This window comes from Rhinopithecus bieti, unplaced genomic scaffold, assembly GCF_001698545.2.
Source record: "Rhinopithecus bieti isolate Rb0 unplaced genomic scaffold, ASM169854v2 scaffold_2205, whole genome shotgun sequence".
Taxonomy (NCBI): domain Eukaryota; kingdom Metazoa; phylum Chordata; class Mammalia; order Primates; family Cercopithecidae; genus Rhinopithecus; species Rhinopithecus bieti.
In genome coordinates this window covers 2477847-2496988 of record NW_016803673.1, presented here as the reverse complement: position 1 = coordinate 2496988, position 19142 = coordinate 2477847, and the positions used below count along the sequence as shown (strand labels likewise).

The 19142-nt window shown below is 53.8% G+C and overlaps 3 protein-coding genes across 3 annotated transcripts in view; 1 reads left to right on the top strand and 2 right to left on the bottom strand.

The window, feature by feature from the left end:
• Positions 1-1153, bottom strand: part of SURF1 (SURF1 cytochrome c oxidase assembly factor) — a 5340-nt gene extending 4187 nt beyond the window's left edge. The window contains exons 1-2 of the mRNA XM_017849152.1: positions 883-1153; positions 746-797 (exon numbers count right to left, since the gene is read on the bottom strand). Of these exons, the coding sequence (XP_017704641.1) occupies positions 746-797; positions 883-1077 (247 nt within the window). The 5' untranslated portion in view covers positions 1078-1153. The remainder of the gene's footprint in view (positions 1-745; positions 798-882) is intronic.
• Positions 1036-5632, top strand: SURF2 (surfeit 2). The gene is made up of 6 exons (XM_017849163.1): positions 1036-1153; positions 1362-1516; positions 2276-2379; positions 4422-4601; positions 4734-4903; positions 5525-5632. Exons 1-6 carry the CDS (start codon positions 1076-1078, stop codon positions 5606-5608), a joined length of 771 nt encoding a protein of 256 aa, XP_017704652.1. The 5' UTR covers positions 1036-1075; the 3' UTR covers positions 5609-5632.
• A 289-nt stretch (positions 5633-5921) lies between these two features.
• Positions 5922-19142, bottom strand: part of SURF4 (surfeit 4) — a 15040-nt gene continuing 1819 nt past the window's right edge. The window contains exons 2-6 of the mRNA XM_017849173.1: positions 11668-11854; positions 10778-10854; positions 10167-10210; positions 8990-9176; positions 5922-8212 (exon numbers count right to left, since the gene is read on the bottom strand). Coding sequence (XP_017704662.1) covers positions 7946-8212; positions 8990-9176; positions 10167-10210; positions 10778-10854; positions 11668-11854 — 762 coding nt within the window. The 3' untranslated portion in view covers positions 5922-7945. The remainder of the gene's footprint in view (positions 8213-8989; positions 9177-10166; positions 10211-10777; positions 10855-11667; positions 11855-19142) is intronic.

Genomic DNA, 19142 nt, shown 5'->3' with positions numbered 1-19142 from the left:
AAAAAGGCCTGGCGCGGTGGCTCACGCCTGTAATCCCAGCACTTTGGAAGGCTGAGGCGGGCGGATCACGAGGTCAGGAGATCGAGACCATCCTGACTAACACGGTGAAACCCCGTCTCTACTAAAAATACAAAAAAAAATTAGCCGGGCGTGGTGGCGGGCGCCTGTAGTCCCAGCTACTCGGGAGGCTGAGGCAGGAGAACGGCGTGAACCTGGGAGGCGGAGCTTGCAGTGAGCCGAGATCGCTCCACTGCACTCTAGCCTGGGCAACAGGGCGAGACTCCGTCTCAAAAAAAAAAAAAAAAAAAAAAAATGCAGGTCTGCGGCAGGCTTGCACAGCACTCTACACACGGCAAAATAACCTGTGCTGCACACTGAGAGGAACACGTAAGCCGCAGTGTTTAGATGCGCTTTACTTTCAGAGCCCTGGGCTTTCAGCCTGGGCTGGCCACCCATTAGCTGGATGGGACGTTAGGAAGTAATTCTCGAGCCTTCTCTGTAACACAGGAACGACCAAGGAGCTACCCCTCGCGTTGTTGTGAGGACAAAGCGCTCGCTACATGCCCGGCACACGACCACAGTTCCACTGACAGCATTTTAATATGGAACTTGTCACTCCCAGGGAACCTCCGCTCAGCCGGCACTTGGCTCATTTCAATCCCCACGACACTCCTTCAAAGCGCAGGGCAGACAGCAGGTGGCTCTGCCCAGGCGCCTAGATCACCGCCCGGCCTGCGGCCCTCACCTGGGCGCGGGGAGACCCCGAGGACGCTCCTCCAGGCGGCGCTGGCAGGGGCCTGCGGACACGGACGGGCGGGTTGAGCTCCGGGACCCCTCCCCTCGCCCTGTACCGCCCTCTTGTCCCCGATGCCTCGCGCTCACCCGTCCCAGCCCCGCCGCCCGCAGCCCCAGCTGCCGTGCAGCCACCGCCGCCATCGCACCCGGCCCCGCGGGCTCTTCCGGGACGCAGGAGGCATCTGCTTCCGGGTCGCCGCCGAGTCCCGCCCAGAGCCCCGCTCCCGGCCCCACGTTCTGGGAGCTGCTTTCGCTGGCCTGGTCTGCGGGCGCCTCGGCCATGAGCGAGTTGCCGGCCGACGTGCAGGCCTTCCTGCGCGAGCACCCGAGCCTGCGGCTCCAGCCGGACGCCCGCAAGGTTCGCGGCGCGGGAGGGGAATGGAGTGACGGAGAAGGGCGCAGTTGGGATGAGGGGCTGAGGGGAGGGCAGGGGAGAGGGGAGGGCAGGAGAAAGGGCGCGGCGAGGTGAGGGGAGGGGAGGGAAGGGGGCGCGGCCGGAGGGGGCACCGGGGAGCGGGCGTGGCAGGAGCCCCGGCCCTCCTGACCGCCTGCCCATGCGTCCGCAGGTGAGGTGCATCTTGACTGGTCACGAGCTGCCCTGCCGCCTGCCGGAGCTCCAGGTGTACACCCGCGGCAAAAAGTACCAGCGGCTGGTCCGCGCCTCTCCGGCCTTCGACTTTGCAGAGTTCGAGCCGCACATCGTGCCTAGCACCAAGAACCCGTAGGTGGTCCGCGGCGGCTTGGGGAGGCCCAGGGCAATTAGGACAGCCCCTCCGCTGGTACCCCCCGGTGCCTGAGCCCCCTCTAAGAGAGCTTCCCGGGAGGGCTCGGCTGAGAACAGGTCCTGGGTGGTAAACCCCAAAGTTCCCTCCTCCTGAGGACTCCGCCAGTGCTGCAGCCCCCACTCTTTCAGAGTTGGGAGCCCTGGGATCCAGGTGGGCGCCCGGGTGCTGGAGTCACCTGCGATCCTGGCGAGGCCTCTCGGTGAGCTCGTTTGCTTTTCGGTAAACCTGAGGTTTGTCCTGTGGGGTGTGGCTGCTTCACAGAGGAGTAGAGGCTTGTGCTTTGTCACCTGAGGTTGTGAACAGCGTTGGGTTCTCCTCTTGACCCCAGAAGGGATCTTTGATTTACCTGGGAACTAGGGTTGGTAATAACCGTCAAAAGAGAGATGAGATCTTTCCATTCCTTGAGCACTTGGCCAGGTGGAGTCGTCCTCTTGCATGAACTCATCTTGGAGCAGTCAGCAAGGCTGCCATGCCTACTTTTCCGGTAAACATTAAGAGGCAGCAGTCGGCCTGGGTCAGCGGTTCCCCGCCCAGCTTCAGAGTGGAATTGCTCCGGGAGCCTTTAAAAGCCCTATGCCCAAGCCGCATGGTACACTGTCCCCGGTAGACCGTCCAGGGATGAGTCCAAGACACAGCCACCAGTCTGAATCCTTGCTGTGAACTGTCCCTACAAACTTGGTCTCTCTGCTCTGTAGGCACCAGTTGTTCTGCAAACTCACCCTGCGGCACATCAACAAGTGCCCAGAACACGTGCTGAGGCACACCCAGGGCCGGCGGTACCAGCGAGCTCTGTGTAAATGTAAGTCCCAGTGAACCCTCATCATTGCATCGCCATCTGAGTGCATGCCCGCCCTGCCCCAAATGGAACGTGCTTGAAGGCAGGTCATCCTTCAGCAATCCGTGTTGATGCACCATGCCTGGTTTTGGCACAATGAAGAGAGGGATGATGGCCCCTGACCCCACAGCTTCTAGTGCAGGCAGGCGCAGAGCCAGAAGCAGGCTTGGGAGGGAGTGAGTGCACGTGGCGATGCAAAGTGTGGAAGAAACCTGGCGAGGGATGTGGGGTGGGCTTGCTGAGGGATTCGCTTGAGGCTGAGGCTGGAGGGATGTGGTAGCAGTGGGATCAGGGGGAACAGCACCCCAGGGAGAAGCCAGGGTCCATGGATGTCTGAGGCAAAAATGTGTTAGCTGAGGTAGGCTCCAAAGGACAGGCTGGGCTAGTGTGCACAGCAGGGATGGCCCGGAGGCCAGGCCAGGAGCGCTGCAGTGGGTGTGTGGAGAGGGCTGGCCGGGGCTGCGTGGACAGTGTGCATGGTTGAGAAGGGAGGGCCCCTTGACTGTGGCCATCCAGGAAAAGACGGTGGGTTTTGGGGGAAGAATTCAGAGTCCCTTTGAAGGTTTTAAGCTTGAGCTGTATTAGGAAAGGTGTGTATTAGGGAAGTATCGAGCTTTTGAAACAGGGACACTCATGCTGAGAGCACCCAGCGAGAGTTTAGAGAAGGGAGAGAGGACTGGTCCTGAGCCTCAGGAAGAGGATGGAATTCCTCCCGTGTTACTGAAGGGAAGATGAGGTCAAATGATGTATTTGATAACGTGGAGGCCCCTAGCAACCTTGGTGAGGCACCCGAAGTTTGGCAGGGACACCTGGCTAGAGTGGAGTGTAGGCTGCAGCCCGTGAGGGCAGTGTCTGGCCTTAGGCATGTCCTGGGTCACCAGAAGGCCTTTCTGGAGTCTAGCTAAGGAGGGAAATGGACAGAGGCTGGAGCAGACAGATTCAGGTTGGCTTGTGGATGGGAAGATGCATCCACAGGCTTTTGATGAGTCTTCGGAGAGGCGGTCTAGCCCTCCCAAGCATGAGCGTGGATTGAGAAGGCAGGACTAGGGTTTCTCAAGTAGAAGGTGGGTACCTTGCAGAGGCCTTACAGGCATGAAGGCTCCCAGCCTGGGGCTTGGACTTTTTCCAGCTAGTATGTTAGCTATCGAGGGGTGGGCAGGAAGGTTCTAACTACAGGGGGCCACGGGGTTCCCATGAAGAGTGGTTATGATGGACCGTGGAGCTGAGACGGGACTGGGGCGCTGAGGTCCCTACAAGGCAGTGGTCCAGAGAAGTCCGAACGTGGCTGTGAGGGGGCTCTGCCTTCAAGTTCTGGTGGTGACAAAGCTGCTGCATGGCCATGGGGGTGGGTGCCAGAGACAAGGAGGGAAAGAGCCCTGGAGATGGGCCGCCATCTAGGCTAGGCTAGGCTAGGGCCCAGCAGGGCTTGTGCAGCCCATGAGGGATGATGATGGGAGCTGCGCTGGACTGGAGGGCAAGCCCCAGCAGACCCTCTAATATACGAGGGGACAACGGTGGTGATTCCAGTGAGGTCCTTCCATGGAAGCCTCTCACCCACTAAGGGGCAGCAAAGGCTAGGCAGCCAACCTCCACTGACCCCTCCCATGTGCTGAGGGAGGGCTTCAGGCTGCTGGGGAGAGGGTGGCATCACTGCCAGCCCACGCTGCCTTTGAGAGGCCATGCCAACCTAACTGGGGCATAGTTGGCCTTGGGCCTCCTCAGTGCCCTCCTAGTCATGGCTTCCTAGGCCTGGCTGGATCCGGGATAAGTGGTCAAGGCCCAGTAGACCTGTACCATCTTCTTGCCTCCTGGTTGCAGCCCTGCCCCACCGCCCTCCCTGCATGCCTGGTTGGAACAGAGCTGAGGCGCCCAGCAGCTGCTTTGGTTTTTGTCCAGGGCAGTGGGGCTGTGGGGCCCTGGCTGAGTGCAGGCCCCATTGGTTAGCTGTGGCCCAGAGGACCGTGGGGGGTGTGGAGGTGCCCAGCGTGTGCTGGCTTATCTCCCAGATGAAGAATGTCAGAAGCAAGGGGTGGAGTACGTCCCTGCCTGCCTGCTGCACCGGAGGAGGAGGAGGGAGGACCAGATGGACGGTGACGGGCCTAGCCCGCGGGAAGCCTTCTGGGAGCCCACATCCAGTGATGAAGGGGGAGCTCCAAGTGACGACAGCATGACAGACCTGTACCCACGTAAGCGAACGACCCCTGCCTCTCCCTGACCCTCTCCTGTCAGCAGGGAGCAGACTGTGGTGCGGCGTCCCCTGCAAAGGTGGTGGTGAACTCAGCCTAAAATAACCGTCAGCCAATCCGTGTTCCTCCCAGCTGAGCTATTCACCAGAAAGGACCTTGGAAGCACAGAGGACGCGGATGGCACTGATGACTTTTTGACAGATGAAGAGGATGAGAAGGCAAAGCCCCCAAGAGAGAAGGTCACTGATGAGGGCAGGAGAGAGACAGCCGTGTACCGAGGACTGGTCCAGAAGCGTGGGAAGGTGAGCTGTCACCTCTACTCTGTTAATGTGGCAGTGGCTTCCTCTAGTGATGGTTTTCCATTTGTTTAAAAAAAGAAAACCTTTTTCACAAGTGAAATCCCAAGCCAACAACACACAAGGACCATAGAAGATGAGGCCGCTGGCTGGCGGAAGGCTGTGAGTGGCTACCGTTGCTTCCCAGCCAGCCCCTTGTGGAAGCCAGGCTCCATGGACCACGGTCAAGACCAGTGGTTTGTGAGGACACCCTCCCACCTCAGACTATGAGCTGTGGCTTGTTTGTCCTTACCTCTGGGCACAGGGACCTGATGACTAGCCACCACCTTTGCCTTCGCCATCAGGGCAGGAGTAGAGACTTCCCCGCCTTTGGTAGATAAGCAGGACCAAGGCTAGAAGAGGTCAAGGTCCTAATTAGCGTGTGGCATTGCACCATGCTCCTCTAAGGCCCTGCTGAGCGCAGTCTAATCCTGCAGCTGTTAAGGAAACGGGGGTGGAGAAAGCCTCTGTGGGTATTTGACACCAACACCTCCGAGGCTGTACAGGTGGGGAAAGCCCTGCACTCCGGGGCCCCCTTCTCCATGGGATCAGAAAGGCTCAGTAATCAGAATTCTGTTTATCCCACAGAAGCAGTTGGGCTCGTTGAAAAAGAAGTTCAAGAGTCATCACTGCAAACCCAAGAGCTTCAGCTCCTGTAAACAGCCAGGTTAATAAAAGCACATGCCGTGAAGTTTCGAGAAAGCCTTCAAATATTTCCCCCACTCCTCATCAAGTCGCGTGTCCTCTGAATGATTGGCTGTCCCCATGTCTTCTCTTCCTACTTATCCTTGTCTCATGACATCTGTTGCCCTCTAAGGCAGAGCTGAGGGGGTCTGTCCCCCACACCCAGGAAGCAGCAGGGACTCTGAGGAACTAATTCTCTCTGGACATGGCTTCTGAGTGGTCTTCAAAGAAGCAGCCTCGCCCACTGGCATCCTGAGGGGAGCCCCAGTCAGGTTGGGCAACACTGTAGGATCACACTACATACAACAAATGCCATTATTTATTTTGATGTGTTTCCAAAAATCAAAAATGTTTTCAAACACAACTAAGATATAAAATACAGCATAAAATGAGATTTAGATCTGTTTCCCACATAAAGCAAAAAATCTTAGAAACTGTTTTGCCAGAACCAATTGGTAGATCCCACTTACCCTCTCCTCCCTGCAAAGGCATCTTCCCCAATCAGGCCCTAGCCCACCCAGGGCCAGGAGAAACAGGAACACCCACTAGGACGGAGGTGCTGCTGGTGCAGAACCGGTGCTGACTGCTCACGTGGCCTCCTTTGGTCCACCCTACTTTCCACCAACCAGCCAACCAACCTTGACCACAGAGAAACCCCGACTTGGCCAAGGTCATTTGATGGGGCTGTCATACGGCACTGATGGGGAGCAGGGTGTGGACCAAGAGACAGCCCTGGTGAGGTTGAAACAGTGAGAAGCCAGTCTTCGTGCAGTGAGCACTTGAATGGTCACAGGAGGAAAGAACCCATGTCCTGAAGCCGTTGCTTGATCTTACCAATATTAGGGGGTAAAATCTTCCACCAGGGGAAGATTTGCAAACGCGTTGGGACTAGCTCGGCTGTGTTAAAAAGGTGTCCCCTCCTCAGGGTAGGTGACTTCCAAAAGCACTTATGAGCAGAAACCTCCCTCACCGCTGCCCTGCAGAGCCAACGGACAAGAGGCCAAGCTGGAGGCAGGCTTGGGGCTGGGACGCAGCAGCCCTGGAGACAGGCTGAGCCAGCCTGTCCCCAGATAGGTCTAGGGGCCAGAGAGGTGTTCGACCACCCTTGTGGCATTTACTATGGTGCAGACGACAGGGAGCAACAAGCAGTTAAACCCCCCAAAAAGAGAAACACAGTATAAGGCAGTGTTAGAAAACTTTAAATACAGGATTAAGATCAAATCGGTAAGGCATCACAAATTGTAAAAAGGAATTTTGGCTGCATTCGGCATAGCAAACGGACAATCTGAGTGAGCAACAGCCTCGGGAAAGTGGCGTGTCGGGCTGCCCACAGGGCGAATGCAGCTGGGAAAGGAGGATGCTGCTCAGCCAGGGTGGCCTGCGCTTTTGAGACCTTGCTCAGAAAAGGCCCCATGTGAGGTAACTGGATTGAGTCCGTGGGTCTCCAGTGCTGGGAGCTCCCGCCACACCCCCTGCCCACAGCGGCTGCAGCTCCCCAAGCTGGTCCGAGGAGCAGCTGGCCAGGTTGGCTTGCGGGGTGCTGCTGCTGGGGCCACCCCGTGTGTGGTCTCACTAGCCCTCCCCACTGCCAGCTCTGAGACCAGCAGCTTCCCAAGTACTCCTTTGCCCCTCGGCCTTGCCTCAAGCTACTAAAACTCCCAGGGTGTTACCCAATAAAACACTTGGCACCAATCCAAGCTGATTTTCTGACCGATGACTTTTATCATAAACAGCAGCTTCCACCACTTTAATACTGCATCATTCTTTGGGTGTCCCTAAATGTTTTCACTGTTCCTATAAAATACTACAATACAGGGGCAGGAACAACATTGAAGCCACTGGTGTGATTTTAAACCAGGGAGATTTAACCGTTCTGAAGTTTGGCTGAACCACCCAAAATCATTTAGTAGTTTTCACTAAAAACAAACTTAAAAATAAGAGGGAGGTTGCTCTGAATGGTGATACCAATGTGTCTGCTCACAGCACAGCCTGAAGGCCCTCCTGCACCTCCACAAAACAAACTCAAAAATAGGACTGAGATGCCACAGCCAAGCGGGCTGTTCACTCCAAAGCCTTGGCATGGGGGAGGCCTCCAACTGCCAGGCTGGCCAGCACTGAAGGGTCAAACGCCAGACTGTGGCTCCAGAGCAGACCAGCCATGAATTCTCAGGTGTCTCTGCAAATAAAGTTCTCAAAACATCTGTGCCTTTACCAAGGGAGGGGAAAGGAAGAGGATACATAAAAGCTGGCAGTTTTGTTGACTCCACCCCAAACCAGTCCTCGACGGCCACGGGTCTTAGCCAGGCAGGTAGGGATCTGTGACTGTTACCACTCCTTCTTCTTCTCATCCATGGAGACACCCCCAGGGCCCAGCGCCACCACGAGGAGCAAGCCCCCGATCACCGACATGGTCTGGAAGAAGTCGTATTTCAGGAAGTCATGCATGGGCTTGTAGACTGGAATGGTCCAGAAGGCGTTGAAATATACGTTGATGGCAAAGAGCCAGACAACAAGAGTCAAAGCAGCCAGCTTGGTTTTAAACCCAATGGCCACTAAAATCATCAGAGCTGTGCCCACGATGTTCTGGACAATCTGCATAGGTTGAAACGTAAGAAATTCAAAATAAACGTGAGGAAAAGAGATGCTTTATAAACAAAAGTTCCAGCTGCTGCATATCATGAAGTCTCTATCCATCAGGCTGATGTAGTTACTGCTGAGACGGCTGCTGGTGCAAGAGGGGAGATAAAAGCTAGGAGGAGGCAGGAGGCAATAAAGCACCAGCTTTGAAATGTGGAAGGTTTGGGGAAGATTGAAGTTCCCAACTAGTAAAAGGCTGTGATTTACCAAGATGAATCTCTAATCCATAACTAAATTCCCAAGTGCTTCTTGGCCCACCCAGCCATCCAGGCCAGAAACATCTTCTCTTTTCTCCCCATGGCACCAGGAGCTCTTCCTGGACACTGTCTAGCCAGGGCTCTCAGTCAGCTCCAGAGATGTGCTCTGGAAGCTCCTGTAGGCCTGCCTCTGACACCTGACACACAGGAATTACTGAAGATATGAACAGGGAAGAGAGAAAGAAGAGTAAGGGGAGCCTGGGTGGAGAGCCTTGGCCCTACCAACGGCCAAGCACACTCCACCAAGGTCAGAGGTTCTGGCCTTCACTTGCTGGAAGGAAGGCTTGACACACGAGATTGATGATGTTTTGGTCTGTTTTAATGGGATCAAAAAGTTTGTTCCATTTGAGCAGCTCCCCCAGGTTGTGGTTAGTACCCAACCAGGGAGAGGTGAGCAGGGAGGGGGTGGGGGACGGACAGCATTCTCTCTGAAGGACAAGAAACCAGACCCATTCAGGCAAGTAGGAATACTTACAGAAAAGAAGCTGGCGTCAAAGTGAAGGAGGGTCATGAACATCAGAACCAGCAAGACCCTGCCTCCGAGCTGCATGTACTGTTTGGGGGAGCTCTCACGCATGGTGGGGACGCCCGCAAACATGCTCTTCCCTTCAGAACGGGATTCTGCTAGGAGCAGCAACAGGCCTCCTCCCAGGGCCAGGTTCCTGAGGAACAGATATGTGGGCTGGAAGCTAAGCCTCACCAGGATCTGGCCTGTCTGTGAGACCAGGTGCAGGGAGAACTTGCTGCCAGTGTTGGAAGGCCCTTACTTCCCTTTCTCCAGACCCAGTGATCTGCCAAGCAGGACCAGGCAGGCATGCGCACAGGACCTCAGACTCAAGTTACACCCATGTAAAATCTTACATAGTTCCTTACATAGCTGAAGAGACAGAGATGGCTTTACAACTCGACAGCAATGGGCTACCTGAACACACACACAACCGAGTCCTAGTCACAGCTTCAGTGTTGACCAGCTGGGTCCCCGTGGGCAGGCCTGTCCTCCACTCAGACCCTGAGTCCCCATGCCCGTGAAATAAGGGGTCAGAAGAGACGGTTTCAGTCTCTACTATTATAGGGGCTCTGCAACATCCTCTTTAGAACTTGTTTCTAAGAGGCGGAATTTAGACCAGGGGGTCCAATCTTTTGGCCTCCCTAGGCTACACTGGAAGAACTGTCTTGGCCACACATAAAACACACTAATGCTAATGATAGCTGATGAGCTAAAAAATAAAACTTAAAAATTGCAAAAAAGCTGTCAATGTTTTAAGGAAGTTTATGAGTTTGTGTTGGGCCGCATTCAACCCATGGACCACAGGCTGGACAAGCTTGGTTTGGACCCAAAGAAGTCTACTCCAACCAATAGTTAACTGAGTTTAGAATTACAGAGTGAGTATCCCTGAGTATCCCTAACCTGAAATGCTTGGGACCCAAAGTGTTTCAGATTTTGGTATATTTGCATTATATACTTATCAGCTGAGCATCCCAAATCTGAAAATCCAAAACCTGAAATGCTCCAATGAGCACTTCCTTTGAGTGTCATGTTGGTGCCCAAGATTTTTGCCATTTTGGAGCATTTCAGACTTTGGATTTGCCATGCTCAACCTGTATGAGCAGCGTATACTAAAACCAACTAAAACCAACCAGAATGCACATACCTCATCAAAAACTTCAAGTCCCATAAAATGCTGTAGGCAATCGTCTGAGGGGAAAGAAGAGAGAGACACTTGAGTCTCGGCCTTTCCAAAGGCATTTCCACAGACTTCATAATACATTAGACAGTCTCTCCAATGTCAGCTGGAGTCTAAAACACACAAAACCATCACAGGAGACCAAGGACAAATCTAAGCTCAAAAATGTGGTTCTGTATTTCTCAAGAAATGTGCTATGATGTTCCGGAGAACAAAGTTATTCTGAGACCATTGATATGGATTCAGATACTCTGTTCCCAGCATTTCATTCTGAATAACCAGGTATTCTTCTTTATGAAGCAACGTGATGACAAGACAGCATCCTCGCTGCAACCAAGCTCGGGACTTCCCTTGTCACGGTAATAGGAATGGGACAAAAGATGGTCCAGTACCGAATGACCTGCCTCTACAGCCCTGCTTGGGCTCACGACTTCCCCAGAAGAGAAAGGAGCTCCAGGCAGTCAGAGACATGCAAGGGGCTGAAGGGGGAGTGACAATGAACCCTCAAGGATGTCTTTTCAGAAGCTCTGCTCCACGAGAGCAAAGAGAAGGGAGCCCCGACCACGCAGCCCGTGTACCTGCAGAGCTATGATTCCAAAGAGCCCGAAGCAGGCGTACTGCACGAAGTTCCTGCTCAACACCAGGACGCAGCCAGCTGGAGGGAAGGACAAGGGTTAGGGGGCCTGAGGGTGGGTGCCGGGGCCGGGGGGAGCACTGTCTCGGTACACTGCCATCTCACCTGGCCCTTTCATCCAGAGGCAGCCAAACCACCTATCCAAGCAAAAGGCAACTTCTGGGAGAATTAATGATAGGCAAGGACCACACATGGTAAGTCTGACTAGACTTATCACAAACACCAGAAAGTGGAGCCCTTGCCGTAATAAAGAATGGGCCATTTCCCACAGTCAGCTCCCAAGTCAGCCACCTACCTGAGGCAGGCAATTAACTGCTCTACTGTGGAGCGCTTCTGAACAGGGGGGAAGCGCAAATCCCTTGGCCTGTAATGTACAAAGGAGGGAGGACTGCCACCAGAAGCTGGTCCACCAAGGCCATAAGACAGACCTGAGCCAACACGAGCTTCATTCTGGGCTCATGAATGCTCTCCCCTCTCCATTTACCTCAATCTACTTATCCTTTGTAGACACCTTTGTCTTTGACAGCCTTAGTTCCTCTCTGATCCACCCAGACCAGTCAGACTCCAGCATCTCCTGCTTTGGGTCCCTGACAGACACCATGTCCTATTTCCTTAGCAAGCCCTAAAGCAGTGAGCCCAGGGCTAGAGACTGAGCGTCCCTGCCAAGGCTTGCAGAACCAGACTCCTGGCCTGGCACAGCTGAGCTGGAGAAGAGGGGAATGGACGGGGGACAGCAGTCTCAGGAGACCCCCGAGCTCACACACAGCCTCCCAACTGCTAACGATCACAGAACAAGACGCCCAGTGAATCCTGACCACCCTCAGAGCCACTCACTCAGCTGTCCCAGCAAATTGAGGAAGACGAAGGATGAGGCCAGCAGGTAGCCGCAGTTCCAGGTGCTGTCGATGTAGTCGCGCTGCTCGCTCCACTGGAACCACATGCGGATGCCGTCCTCCAGGAAGGTGCTGATCAGACAGAGGCGCGCCACATGGGGCAGGTACTGCTTTGTGACACGGAGGAACTGCAGGGCCACAGAAACCCAAGGGTGAGGTGGCTGCGGCGAGGAGCACCAGGCCGCTGCCGGGCACGTCCTTGGACGGGGTGTGCGTGAGGAACAGACGCTGCGGAAGGCAAGAGCTCTTGTCAGCCTCGGTGCCTTCCCAGGGCAGACTAGGGGGCTCTCAGTGCTTGCTCCTGAGCACTACCCTGTGAGTATGGACGCATGCAACAATCCAAGGATCAGTCCCGGAGATGCATGACTTGACATTAGACCCTCTGGGGCAGACCCCAGAGGGCGGCAGCCCTAACACTCTACCACTGTGATTTCCCCCGGTGCCTCGGCAGGCAACTACAGTCATCGAAGGTGGCACCGCAGCAAGACACAGAGCTGCTCTTTTCGGTCAAAGGCACTTACAAGTTGGGATCACAGAATGACATCTGAAAAGGCACTTAGAGGTCATCTATCCAGGGCTTCTGCACCTCAGCACTACCGGCATCTGAGGCCAGGCCACTCTGCCATGCGTCATCCTGGGTGCTGCAGGCTATGACGCAGCAAGCCTGGCCTCTGCCCACGACATGCCGGCAGCAGCCTCCCTACTGAGGCACCACTACACTTTGCCAGGCATCTCTGCTGCTCTGGTCCAACCCCTCACCTTACAAATGGGCATATGAAACCCAGCAGGAAGGGGTTCCCCCGGCTTCGCAGACCTGATGGTGCAATGCCAAGACTTGACCCCAGCCTGCAGGTCACACATGGCTGAGGTGCCAAGGGCCTGGACCTCCCAGCCTGCCCAGTGACGCCCAGAGTACCCTGACAGAACAAGGGTTGGCTTAGGTGACAGCCAGGGTGCCAGGCCTAGATGGCCACATGGCTGACTGAATAGTAACATCACGTGTTTCCAGTTATCCGAAAATCTCCAGAGCGCAGGAGGAAGCCCCAGGCTCTGGACAGCGCATGTGTACTGTTACAAACCAGGGCTAGTGCTTCCCCACCCCTGATGGAGCTCTCCCCTGCAAGCTCAGGATCTGACTTGGGGACTGTGTGTGCAGCAACTGTCAGCACAGTATGAAGCTGGTACCGCTAATGGCTAGAAAGCACTGGGATTTTGTCAAAGCCTGCATAATCTAGAGCAAATTAAAACACACTAACAAATAGGATGGACAGCTGTTTCAACAGCAATGAAATGCAAGTGCGTGAAATCACTGTCAAATGTCAAAGGGAAAGAAAACATTTATGACTTCCTGCTGTGCTATGAGTCAGGTCATTTATGACGGCTGGGTTAGGTAGCCAACATGCACTACCGATGCCAGGTACAAATGTCACGCAGCTTTACCCCATGCACTTCTCTCTTATCACCCATGCAAAACTGAGATACAAAGTGAAAGAAATCCTGTAACACAGCAAGTCCTTCGGAGAAAGATCAGGGGACCCACCCACGAATGCATGTTGGGAAGCCAGAGTCTAAAGAGCACCCAAGAGGCTGACCCCCACAGGAGGTGAGCGAAAGTCAGCTGCACAGGCCTCCTAGGGCTGACTAAACCTACTGTTGGAACAAAGGAAGATGTGTGTGTTTCTTACTTTTCAGCATTTTTTAAAGTTGCTTCAAAGTCCTAGACACTGCTGAAGCTGCCCATCTGTTACCACGCCCCTGGGTGTTCAGATCACCCTCCAGCCTGTCAGGTGGGGCCCTGGCTAGGTCAGCACTGTGGATTGGCTCCCATGTGGCAGACAGCAAAGGCAGAGATTACAAAGCCAGGTGGCCATTCTCCCCAAATCCACTGTGCCCTGCATTGTCAGTTCTACACTCATTTACTCAGCCTTTGACTCCACGGAAGTGATGGGAGAAATCACAGTGACCGACAGATACCCAGAGAATCACCAAGCGGGTTTGGGAGATGAAGCGCAGGCGGAGGCTCTGAGGCCCTGTGATCTCACCCTGCCCTGGTACCGTCCAGCCAGCACACTGTGTGACCTGGACACGCCCTTTCTGAGAGCGTCTCTACTATCCTACAGTAAAGTGAGGCCAGCTGAACTAATGGTTGGTAAGATTCTTTCCAGCTTTACTAGGAGGAAAACCTTGTTTCACTTTTCATTTTTTAAAAGGCCCCAAATACTCCCCTGTGAATTTTAGGGCCAATGCAGAGAACCAGCACAAGATGCCCGTGTGCACAGGGTAAGCAACCCGCATCGCACTGGGCGGTGGGAAAGGTGACGCCACACACCCTCCCCAGGTTCTGCCTCATGGCCCCGTTGCTCTCTAAATGCCCAGCAACAGTGTAATCACCCATATTCCGTGGAAGAATAAAGCATACCACCACGGCACGCAATGTGCCACTGCTCTCAAGTAATGGCCTCACGTCGTGGCCCAGCTGGGAAGCCCCAGCAAGGACACAGGCCTTTACCTCATCTGAACCAAGGGAAAAGCAACCACTGGGAAGGAAGAGCTCAAAAAGAGGCTGTGCAGACCTCTGAGATGAGACGGAGCCGTGGCGGGACTCCCAGGGTGGGGTGTGGGTGTGGGGCGGGGACCCCAACAGCAGCAGAGAGGTAGACTGCAATCCACACCTAAGACAGATACCAGAGGTGTCCTGACTTGCTTCTAAAATGACAGCTGTGAGGCACTCACTGGCCCGAGATGAGCAAACCAGCCCAGCCATGGGCTGCGGTCTAAGCTTCCCCCAGTTGCAGGACCCACATTTAACATGCTCATCTGCTACGTGCACAGCCCACAAGATTTGAGGCAGTGTTTAAAAGTCTCTTTGATGAGTCTGCGACTCTTAATTGGAGTGTCTGGGTCAAGAGGATTAAAAAGCAAAAAAGGGAGAGAAGGTGGGACAGGCAATTCACACCTCCTTCCCTGCGCGAGCATGGTGAGGAGAGAGACACAGCTCTTGGCTGTGGGGAAAAATATGCAAAAATGTAGGTACTGCATTCTGAACTGAGCACATCTACTGCTTGGCTGTTCTGGTTTTCAAAGGCAAGCCTGGTCTAGACTGAAGGCTGACTAGCTGTAAGTCAGGCTGATGCAGTCTCCTTTAAACCAGCCACTATCGGCCGGGCACGGTGGCTCAAGCCTGTAATCCCAGCACTTTGGGAGGCCGAGACGGGCGGATCACGAGGTCGGAGATCGAGACCATCCTGGCTAACACGGTGAAACCCCGTCTCTACTAAAAAATACAAAAAACTAGCCGGGCGAGGTGGCGGGCGCCTGTAGTCCCAGCTACTCGGGAGGCTGAGGCAGGAGAATGGCGTAAACCCAGGAGGCGGAGCTTGCAGTGAGCTGAGATCCGGCCACTGCACTCCAGCCTGGGCGACAGAGCGAAACTCCGTCTCAAAAAAACAAAACAAAACAAAAAAACAAAAAAAAACCAACCACTATCTAATGAGCATCTGTTTGGACTGAACACTGAAAAAGCCATGTTTAAAGACCAGGGCCCAACATTAACCTTATTTCCTACATGCATGTTGGTCACAACTACTTCAAATTGGACACTGGAACCATGTCATGCCACTCTAGAACATGTCCCAAAGCCAGTGTCCCCTCAGCACAGCAGAGAAGAGCCCCCAACACAGGAAGGACACACAGCACCCCAGGACAGACAAGAGCAGCCACACTGCAGGCACTCAGGCCATTGCTGGTAGCCAGCACACAGGTGACCTGTGTAAACATGGCAAGCACATAAAACCTGTGACAGTCCCCCTCCCCCCCTGCCAGAGAACTGTGACAGCAGAGCCAGAGGTGGCTGTTGACCTGGCAGGCTGCAGGAAGGAGATGACAGAGTTAGCTCACCTCTGTGGCCAAGCTTCTCATTAAGTCTCTCCGAGAACCACGCCATCAAGCAGGATATGGTTCATAAGCAGTGACAGCATCTGAGGGGCTTAACAGGAAGACTGAGATTTCTCTCAAAGGGGTGGTTATTTTAGACGACTGAAGGGGATTTTAGAAACGTAATTAATGATATCCACCCTGAGAGATGACTTCGTGGGCATCTAGTGATCACTATCACAGCCACCTGCAGCTCCCACGCCACATAGAAAACTCCACTTTCTCTTCATACTCAGGACAGAAAGCGGCTTGCAAATTAGTGGTGAATGAGAACATCGAGGAAAAAGGCACTTGATCACCAAGGACTGGGGCTGCCTCGTTCAAAGCCCAACTCAGGTCCCACACATCCTAGACACGAGCACCTGCGGCCCAGCGGCTTCCCTCACATCAGCCTGTCAGAGCCGGCTCCAGCTCACTGGCTCACTGCAGCTCCAGAACTTCCCCAAGCCTCCCTCCCGTGCTGCTCTATAGGTTCACACCGCACCCTGCAGGGCCAGAAACGGTGTTGGCAGCCCAATGTGGGAGATGATGGCCTGGCTTTACTAAAAAACTGTGTGATCAGAATCCCAATTGTAGGAAAGACGTAACTGAGAACGACTGGGCCCCATGTTCTGGGAGGAGCCTTGCTAACCACAACCTCCCCTGCTTCTCCCCCGCACTCCCCTAAAGAGCAAGGTGGCTGTGTTTTAACCTCCCGTTAAGATCACCGCACAAAGAAAAGTGAGTCAGCTCCTCTTTGCCTTCTCTCCCCACTCCTTCATGGTATAGGGCAGGATATGACAGAGCCTGCCACTGTCACAGGACCTTGCCACACCAGACAGCCACCAGCACAGTGTTCATTGGGAGCCTCGCAGTGCCTGTGCCACCTGTGGGTTCAGGTGTCCTCGGGCCCATCCTCGCTTCCCCAGCACTTCAGCTAGGGCCAAGGCCAGCTCCCAAGACCCAGGACTAGCTCTGCCACTCTTGAGGACAGGTTAAAAACACCAAAGGCCACACTGGAGAGGAAGGCCCCATGCAGCTTTTCTGTCACCTTGGTGATGAGCCACCAGGCAGAACCCATTAAGTGCTAATATTGCTGTTTATGGGTATAAATTGCTTAGAAGCTACATTTTGCAGAGGGTCTAATAGGCAATGAGGAGCAGCTGCAGGCATGGACATTAGTTTGGATTGCTGAGTTCATTAGAGTTTCTGGCCCCTTCCCATGGCTTCCAAATGCCCAGCTCCTGCATACAGCATGTCTCAGCAGTTTCTACAGAACATGGCTCCTGGGAGCAAGAGGACACTGTCCCTGGCTGCCAGAGCAAGGAGCTTGATGCCAGAGGCAGAGAGACAAGAGATGCAGCTGCGGGGAGCCTGCCAGCAGAAACTAACCGGACTGCTCGTCCCCGTGGACCAGCCTCTGCAGACCAGAAGGAAAGGTCACAGTCCACCAAGCAGTGAGGAACCCAGCCTTTGGGGTAAAAAGATGTGGACTCAGTCTCCAGCCCACCACGAGCCAGTGCAGCCAGCCAACCTCCCTCTGCCCATCCGAAGATGGAGACGCTCTGGTCCACCTCCTGCAGTCAGGAAGGTCACACAAGGAATGTCTATCATGCACCTGGCCCAGTGAAAGACTTAATGTCATTGTCATACTATCGGAAGACACTGGGCCTGGGAAACTAAGCTTATTTAGGTCTTGCTTTCAGCAGCCCACACTTTCTGGTCAAATCTTGTCACTTCGGCTTTGCTCTTGTTTTCTGAAAATGAGAAAAAGTGGATATGTCACTTTATCTGATCAGTGACTTCCATGGTAATCCCCTATTGGCTTCAAATTAGGTCATTTTGATGTAAAAGCCTGGTCTGGCAGCTTTAAGTACTATGTGGATAAATAGAAACAAAGCCCCACCTGGGCTTGGTCAGATTCTGTCCACAAGAAGCCATATTTTGACTTCAAACCCTATTAACCTGCCTGTGTCTATCTGATTGGGGTTTGGGTGAATACAAGTCGCTGCGCTCCCAAGCTGCCGGCAAAAGGGCATGGAAGCTCCTGCAGCCATGCTCTGCCACCACCCAGGCGGACTCTAATGAGATCATCTGACAGCGGCAGCTTGCGCTGCCTTACAGACATGGTCCTAACCCACTTGGGTGTTGTATATGAGCAGCCCTTTCACCCGCGAGTGCTCTTCCCTTGACTTGTGCCAGAAGAGCAACACCAGGGGCAAGGGGCGCTGGGGACCAAGACCCGGCTTTTCTTCAGTGGCCACAGGCAAGTCTAGGAGCCTGAGTGGGTTTGGCCTCCTCTCAGTAACCTAGGAGAGGTTGACTCTGTGCCCCCTGAAGAGCCTTTCCAGTTCCAAGCTACTGCTTCTTTCATTTAAAACATAACAGAACACATGAAGAAGACTGGACGCAGTGGCTCACACCTGTAATTCCAGCATTTTAGGAAGCTACGGCGGATCACCTGAGGTCAGGTGTTCAAGACCAGCCTAGACAACATGACATGGCAAAACGCTGTCTCTACTAAAAACACAAAAATTAGCTGGGCGTGGTGGCGCACACCTGTAATCTCAACTACTCAGGAGGCTGAGGCAGGAGAACAGCTTGAACCCGGGAGGTGGAGGTTGCAGTGAGCTGAGTGCCACTGCACTCCAGCCTGGGTGACAAAGTGAGACTCTGTCTCCAAAAAAAACCATTAATAACAAAACAAGAAGAAAAGGCTGGGCGGGGTGGCTCACGCCTGTAATCCCAGCACTTTGGGAGGCCAAGGCAGGAGCATCACATGAGGTCAGGAGTTCAAGACCAACCTGGCCAACATGGGGAAACCCCATCTCCACTAAAAATACAAAAAAAATTAGCTGGGCGTGGTGGCGGGCACCTGTAATCCCAGCTTTCGGGAGGCTGAGGCAGGAGAATTGCTTGAATCCGGGAAGTGGGGGTTGCAGTGAGCCAAGATTGAGCCATTGCACTCCAGCCTGAGTGAAACTCTGTCTCAAAAAAAACAAAAAAAAAGAAAAAAAATCATCAAGAAAGGAGTATATGAAGAGACTGGGAACTTTTTTTTGTCAGGAGGAGAGTCTGTCATTTGCTAGTGGGCACCAGCTTGACTGGAGACATTTGATCTAGATTTGATTATGAAATTCACTTGCAAATCCCAGGTTTTCCAGGACAAAGAGTGAGTGGATGTAACTGTCATCCTTCCCTCAGCTATGAGGAGTCTTCTTCTTAGAGAGTTGTGACTTGGAGAAATATAAATGGGTCACTATAAATGATGTCAATGAAAACTGACAAACCTAAAAGGTCTACCTGGTTCTTGAGGGCTTTTGATAGGAATCGTTTTTGTAAGGGACACAGTTTTAAAATTGTGTCTTTAAAGGCTGGGCGCCGTGGCTCATGCCTGTAATCCCAGCACTTTGGGAGGCTGAGGCGGGCGGACCACCTGAGGTCAGGAGTTCGAGACCAGCCTGACCAACATGGAGAAACCCTGTTTCTACTAAAAAAAAAAAA